Here is an 8,030-nt window from a genome sequence, read left to right as displayed (position 1 = left end):
CTATTCCATTGATCTATATGTCTGTTCTTGTGCCAGTACCAGGTAGTTTTGAGAACAGTGGCTTTGTAATACAGCTTGATATCTGGTATTGAGATCCCACCTACTTTGTTCTTCTTTCTCAGGATTGTTGCAGCTTTTCGGGGTCTTTTTTATTATAGATGAATTTTTGGAGAGCTTGTTCTAGGTCTTTGAAATATACCGTTGGTATTTTGATGGGGAGTGCATTGAATATATAGATTGCTTTGGGTAGTATGGACATTTTGATGATGTTGATTCTACCAACCCATGAAGACGATATATTCTTCCATCTGTTTATGTCTTCCTCTATCGCTTTTTTCAGTGTCCTGTAGTTTTCAGAGTGCAGGTCTTTTACCTCCTTAGTTAAGTTTATTCCTAGGTATCTTAATTTTTTTGGTGCAATGGTAAATGGGATTTTTTTTTTAGTCTCTCTTTCTGGAAGTTCACTTTTGGTGTATAGAAATGCCATAGATTTCTTGGCATTAATTTTGTATCCTGCTCCATTGCTGAATCCTTGTGCACTGCTGGTGGAAATGCAGACTGGTGCAGCCACTGTGGAGAACAGTATGGAGTTTCCTCAAAACTCCCATTTGACCTAGTGATCCCACTTCTAGGAATATATCCGAAGAAACTAGAAACATCCATCAGAAAGGATATATGCACTCCTATGTTCATAGCAGCACAATTCACCATAGCTAAGATTTGGAAGCTGCCTAAGTGCCCATCAGCAGATGAGTGGATTAAAAACTGTAGTACATCTACACAATGGAATACTACGCTGCGGTAAAAAAAGAAGGAATTCTTACCATTTGCAACAGCATGGATGGAACTGGAGATTATTATGCTAATCGAAATAAGCCAGTCAGAGAAAGATAAATATCACATGGTCTCACTCATTTATGGAAAATAATGAACAACATAAACTGATGAACAAAAACAGATCCAGAGACAGAAAAGCATCTTTCAGATGGTCAAACCTCAGAGGGAAGGTAGGGGAGGGTGGGGGTAAGGACTTGTATGCATGCATATAAGCCTAACCAATGGACACAGACAACAGGAGGGTGAGGGCATGAGTGGGGGTGTTGGGAGGCAATGGGGAGATAAGGACACATATGTAATACCTTAATCAATAAAATAAAAATTAAATTTAAAAAAATCATAAATAAATAAATAAATAAACCTACACAGGTGTGAGCCAGGGGCGGGGCATCTCTTTCCTGTCCCAGGTTTATCTTGATCAGGTGTTATTTACAAAATATTGGTTTAATATTTTTTTTTCATAAAATGGCATGACTTGTTTTGTATTTAAGGCCACTGATGAAATTTTTTTTACGCTGGTGATGAAATTGTCTATTTTTCACCTCCTCCTCAAATCCCAGACTCCTGGTCCTTTTCAGTACTATTTTCTTTGAATTTGGCAAACTATAAATAAACACCTGCCCCTTCTGTTGTTTTGAACACAAGGAAGGAGTTGCCTGCAGGTTTGTAGGGAATCAAGGCAGCTGGTGGCTGAGCAGAGCTACTCTAATTGAACGTGTGCCAGGCGCTTCTCCAAGGACATAAGGAAGTTCACCTGTGGATGAGCTCGCACATGCCCAGCCCTCTGCCCTACATTTTCCCAAGATCCTGATGCTATCCTGGATACAGTGTGTCAGGCCCATCTTTCATCCAGGAGCCTTCTGAGAGGTCACGATTCCCTGTGGTCGCGGCCAGTGCATGCCCGTCTCTCCTCTAACTGCTGTCCTGTCCTTGCCAGGTATGAATGCCGCTGTCCGTGCTGTCGTGCGCATGGGGATCTACACGGGGGCCAAAGTGTACTTCATCTATGAGGTCAGTGTCCCACGGCAGTCCTGCCTTCTCTGGCTCCCAGGTACCTGTGCCTTGCACTCCCCCGGAGCTCTCACACCTGCTGGGATGGGGCCCTGCTGACTGAACCCGGGCCAGCAGGGGAGCCCAGTCTAGAGCTGATGGCTGTGGTCAGAGCTTACCTGGGAGGATGTGCTCCCTGGTCCAGATGTGCCTCTGTGAGATTTGTGTTGGGGAGCAAGGGGTGGAAGGCATGAAATTCCATTTTGATGTCAACTGGTCTTGCAAGATTAAGGATCTCAAACTGGTCATATTTGTAGCTCTAATTCCTTATAGAAGTGATATATGTAGAGTCACTTAAAATGGGATTGAATTCCAATAAACATTAAGATAATTGGGATAAATTAAGATAATTGGGATAAATTTTCATAAAATCGCATGACTTGTTTTGTATTTAAGGCCACTGATGAAATTTTTTTTACGCTGGTGATGAAATTGTCACCTCCTCCTTCACGACCGCTTTGAGTTTTTCATCCTTAATGTAACGCCCAATTCCTACTGTTTATCCGTTTTCTTCAAACTGAGGCCTCTGAAATCCAGCAGCAGTCCTGTCGATCTAGGGATGGGTGGTGTTTGGGTAGAAGGTGCCAATATAGTTTGGAGCACATGATTTATTTCAAAAATTACTAGGAAAACGATAATTTATGTTTAGATTTTAAATTTATAAAACATAATAAAGCTTATAAAAAGGAAAGAAGAGAATATATTTTTAAATAACTTAATTCCTTCAGTATCACTGCTAGTGTTTTATGCTGATTCTTCCCAGTGTTATATATGGGAGAGACTGGGAGGAAATATGTACATTACTAAAATTACAGCAAAGGAATTTTATATAGTACATTTTCTACCTACCATTGCACTCTATATGCCATGTATATCCCACAACTATTGCTTTAAATGTCTATATAATATTCTATCATGTTGATGTCTCAACATTTACCTGGCTCTTTGTTTACTGAGTCGTTCCTTTGCCAACCACTGGACTATTTGGTCCCTGCCCATTTCTCGACTATCGTAGCAAGATCCATATTAATATGTGAGGTCTTTTATGCCTGTGTATTACTATTGTGATCCCAAGGCACTGAATTGGAAGACACGGCCCTCATACTGGGTCCCATTGTGTCTCACCAGTAATTTCTGAAGCTTGTCCCAGCCCACTCTGCACCCCCATGCGACCTCCAAAAGTGGTACCAAACCCACTGGTTCTGTGTGTGTGGCCCTCCTCTGACTCACTGGAGTGACCCTTTGGTCCCTGCCCATTTCTCGACTATCGTAGCAAGATCCATATTAATATGTGAGGCTCTTCTATGCTGTGTATTACTATTGTGATCCCAAGGCACTGAATTGGAAGACACGGCCCTCATACTGGGTCCCATTGTGTCTCACCAGTAATTTCTGAAGCTTGTCCCAGCCCACTCTGCACCCCCATGCGACCTCCAAAAGTGGTACCAAACCCACTGGTTCTGTGTGTGTGGCCCTCCTCTGACTCACTGGAGTGACCCTTTACTAAAGTCATTTTCTCCTTTTGTGACGTGACTCCCATGGTCTCTGCTCATTGGTCTGAATAACCATTTATCATTTGCTGCAAAGATGTTTCCTCCCACGCTTTGGTTTGCTGTTCTACATTGTGGTTCTGTGGGTTCGGGGTTGTGTTCAAACGGTGGGTCCCATCAAAGCAGTTCCAGACTATTGTTCTGTCATTTTCCATTTGAATGTGTTGAGGGTCAAATTGCCCTTGTGGATGTCCGTCCAGGCCCTGGCCCGGCAGCCGCTGTCTCCTGTTCACTGATGTGGAATGAGCACATGAGACACAGGGCCACCGGCACCACTTTGCCGGCTCCCCTCCCTTTGATGTTTGAGTTTGCACTCAGATGACTGTTCCGCTTCTGCTGAGGAGCGTGCATGCATGTGCCCAGCTTCCTCTGCCCTTTTATTTTATTTTGGGGAGGAGAGGGCATTGCATTCTGCCTTTGAACTGGAGAGAAGACTCCACACCTCCCCGATGGCAATTCCTAACATGTGAACATGGCTTTAAAAGTCTCTTGGGGGTTGGAGCACCCTCAGGTCAGCTTCTTGTTCTAATTAACAAAATGTTTTCAGCTTTGCTGAAGACGAATTTACTTAGACTTGTGTACAGCATGCTCCCCCGGAAACCTTTGATTGCACTGGCTGCTGCTCCTTCAGTGTCTGTGGCCCTCCCCGGTGATGCTGCGGCCGTGCTGAGCCGGAGATCCCTCCCCACAGGACGCACTTGGTCTTCATGATGACTTTGCAGTGTGTGCAGGGAAGGGAAGGAAGCCATTTCAGTTATTTTATGCTTAAAAGAACTGACTTATCCTCCTGGACAGTTTGCTGGGAAGAGAGCTCAAATCCCACCTCAAACACCCCCCAAAACATTTCTGGAGACTTTTTTAAATGTTTTTATTGATTTCAAGAGGAAGGGAGAGGGAGACAGGGATAGAAACATTAATGATGAGAGTCATTGATTGGCTGCCTCCGGCATGCCCCCTACTAGGGACTGAGCCTGCAACCCCAGATTGTGCCCTGACCAGGAATCAACCACTGAGCAACACCGGCCTGGCTGGAGACATTTTGAATGTCCTGTTACGAAGGGTGGAGGCCAGGGATGCTGCACAACATCCCACAATGCACAGGGCAACCCTCAACAAGGAATTATCTTGCCTAAATGTCAGTAATGCTGAGGTCCAGAAACCTGCATTAAACCAAAGGCCAAATCTGTATTGGTTGGTTTGAATGTTGGTAATTTGATGGGGCTAGAGCTGATGGCTGTGTGCCTGTCCAATGTTTGAGTACTGGACCTGACCATCAGATGTTAAGAGTTTTGTTTCATGTGATTTATTTTTAATATTTTTTTCAATCATAATTGACAGAAAATATTATATTAGTTTCAGGTGTACAACACAGTGGTTAGACATTTATATAACTTGAAAATGATCACCCTGATAAACCTATTACAAACTAACACGATACATAGTTATTACAATATTATTCCCTGTGCTGTACACGACATCTCTGTGACCATTTTTATAATTGGCAATTTGTACTTCTTAATTCCTTCATCTTTTTCACTCATCTCCCAGCCCTCCTCCTATCCCACAAAACAATCAAAATGTTCTCTTATCTATGAGTTTGTTTGTTTTTTAGCTTGTTCATTTATTTTGATTTTTAGATTCCACATGTAAGTCAAATCATATGGTATTTGTCTTTCTCTGTCTGACTTATTTCACTCAGCATAATACCTTCTAGGTCAGTGGTTCTCAACCTTCTGGCCCTTTAAATATAGTTCATGTTGTGACCCAACCATAAAATTATTTTCGTTGCTACTTCATAACTGTAATGTTGCTACTGTTATGAATTGTAATGTAAATATCTGATATGCAGGATGGTCTTAGGTGACCCCTGTGAAAGGGTCGTTCGACCGCCAAAGGGGTCGCCACCCACAGGTTGAGAACCGCTGCTCTAGGTTCATCCATGTTGTGACAAATGACAAGATTCCAGTCTTTTTTATCGTTGAGTAATATTCATTGTATATATACTAGAGGCCCAGTGCACAGATTGTGCATTCCTCAGCCTGGCCTGTGCCCTCTTGCAATCCGGGACCCCTTGGGGGATGTTGGACTGCCAGTTTCGGGTGATCCCTGCCAAGCCTGCACGGATTGGGCGAAACCTGCAATCCGACATCCCCTGAGGGATGTAGCAGTGCCGAAGCAGCAGGCAGCCGGGGAGGAGCCCTAGCTGTGGCCAGGCACTGCACCGCTGCCACTCATCCTGGCCCCGCTGCACCTGCCACTGCCGCTTGGTAGTGCTGTCTCAGAGGTGCGAGAGGCTCCTGCTGCCGCAGCTGCACTCACCAACAGTGAGCCTGGCTTCTGGCTGAGTGGTGCTCCTGCTGTGGGAGCTCACTGACCACAAGGGGGCAGCTCCTCTATTGAGCGTCTGTGTGCCTGTCCAATGTTTGAGTACTGGACCTGACCATCAGATGTTAAGAGTTTTGTTTCATGTGATTTATTTTTAATATTTTTTTCAATCATAATTGACAGAAAATATTATATTAGTTTCAGGTGTACAACACAGTGGTTAGACATTTATATAACTTGAAAATGATCACCCTGATAAACCTATTACAAACTAACACGATACATAGTTATTACAATATTATTCCCTGTGCTGTACACGACATCTCTGTGACCATTTTTATAATTGGCAATTTGTACTTCTTAATTCCTTCATCTTTTTCACTCATCTCCCAGCCCTCCTCCTATCCCACAAAACAATCAAAATGTTCTCTTATCTATGAGTTTGTTTGTTTTTTAGCTTGTTCATTTATTTTGATTTTTAGATTCCATATATAAGTCAAATCATATGGTATTTGTCTTTCTCTGTCTGACTTATTTCATTCAGCATAATACCCTCTAGGTTCATCCATGTTGTCACAAATGACAAGATTACAGTCTTTTTTATGGTTGAGTAATATTCATTGTATATATACTAGAGGCCTGGTGCACAGATTTGTGCACAGGATTCCTCAGCCTGGCCTGTGCCCTCTTGCAAGCCGGGACCCCTTGGGGGATGTTGGACTGCCAGTTTCGGGTGATCCCTGCCAAGCCTGCACGGATTGGGCGAAACCTGCAATCCGACATCCCCTGAGGGATGTAGCAGTGCCGAAGCAGCAGGCAGCCGGGGAGGAGCCCTAGCTGTGGCCAGGCACTGCACCGCTGCCACTCATCCTGGCCCCGCTGCACCTGCCACTGCCGCTTGGTAGTGCTGTCTCAGAGGTGCGAGAGGCTCCTGCTGCCGCAGCTGCACTCACCAACAGTGAGCCTGGCTTCTGGCTGAGTGGTGCTCCTGCTGTGGGAGCTCACTGACCACAAGGGGGCAGCTCCTCTATTGAGCGTCTGCCCCCTGCTGGTCAGTGCACATCATAGCAACTGGTCAACTGGTCGTTCTGGTTGTTCCGGCCATTCAGTCATAACGATCGCTTAGGCTTTTATATGCATAGATACCACATCTTTTTAATTTTATTTATGTTTATTTTTTATTGAATTTTGGGGTGACTGGTTAATAAAATTATATAGGTTCCAGATGGGCAATTCTATAATACATCATCTGTGTATTGTATTTTGTGTTCACCATCCCAACTCAAGTTTCCTTCCACCACCATTTATCCCCCTTGTACCACATCTTTCTTATCCATTTCTCTATCAATAAGCACTTAGGTTCCTTCTATATCTTGGCTATTGTAAATATTGCTACAACTGAACATAGGGGTGCATATGTCTTTTTGGGTCAGTGTTTTGGGTTTCTTCAGATAAATACCCAGAAGTGGAATTGCTGGGTCATACGGTAGTTCTATATTTAACTTTTTGAGGAACCTTCATACTGTTTTTCATAGTGATTGCACCAATTTACATTCCCAATAGTGCACAAGGGTTCCCTTCTCTTCCCATCCTCATTAGCACTTACTGGTTTATTAGTGACTAGAGGCCTGTTGCACGAAATTCATGCTAGAGTAGGCCTTCCTTCCCCCAGCTGCCGGCACCGCCTTCCCTCTGGCACCCAAGACCTGGGCTTCCCTCCAGCCACCAGCAGGCACTGGGGACCTGGGCTTCCCTCTGGCCACTGGCAGGCACCTGGGACCCAGGCTTCCCTCGCAGCCCCAGTTTCATCCGAAAAGACGTCTGGTCTAATTAGCATATTATGCTTTTATTATTATAGATAGCCATTCTGAAGGTGTTAGGTAGTATGTCATTGTAGTTTTCACTTGCATTTTTCTGATGATTAGTGACGTTGAGCATCTTTTCATGGCTATTGGTCATCTGTATGTCCTCTTTGAAGAAGTATCTATTCAAGTCTGCCCATTTCCTAATTGGATTGTTTGTGTTTTGGGTGTTACATTGTATGAATTCCTTATATATTTTTAATATTAGCCCCTTATTAGATGTATCACTGGTGAATATCTTCTTCCATTTAGTAGGTTATCTTTTCATTTTGTTGGTGATTTCCTTTGCTCTGCAAAAATTTTGTAATCCCATTTATTTTTTTCTTTTGTTTTCTTTGCCTGGGGAGACATGTGCAAAAAATATTGCTAAGAGCAATGTCAAAGAGTTTACTGCCTTTGTTTTCAT

General features: G+C 43.6%; 1 protein-coding gene across 1 annotated transcript in view; it reads left to right on the top strand.

Annotated features, from left to right (window-relative positions):
* PFKP (phosphofructokinase, platelet) overlaps positions 1–8,030 on the top strand; it is a 70,240-nt gene that overhangs the window by 10,909 nt on the left and 51,301 nt on the right. The window contains exon 2 of the mRNA XM_005869528.2: positions 1,775–1,848. Within this exon, the coding sequence (XP_005869590.1) occupies positions 1,775–1,848 (74 nt within the window). The remainder of the gene's footprint in view (positions 1–1,774; positions 1,849–8,030) is intronic.

Source organism: Myotis brandtii, unplaced genomic scaffold (genome assembly GCF_000412655.1).
Source record: "Myotis brandtii unplaced genomic scaffold, ASM41265v1 scaffold297, whole genome shotgun sequence".
Lineage (NCBI taxonomy): Eukaryota > Metazoa > Chordata > Mammalia > Chiroptera > Vespertilionidae > Myotis > Myotis brandtii.
Note: the sequence above shows the minus strand (reverse complement) of the source record. Positions and strands in the feature narration are given on the sequence as shown.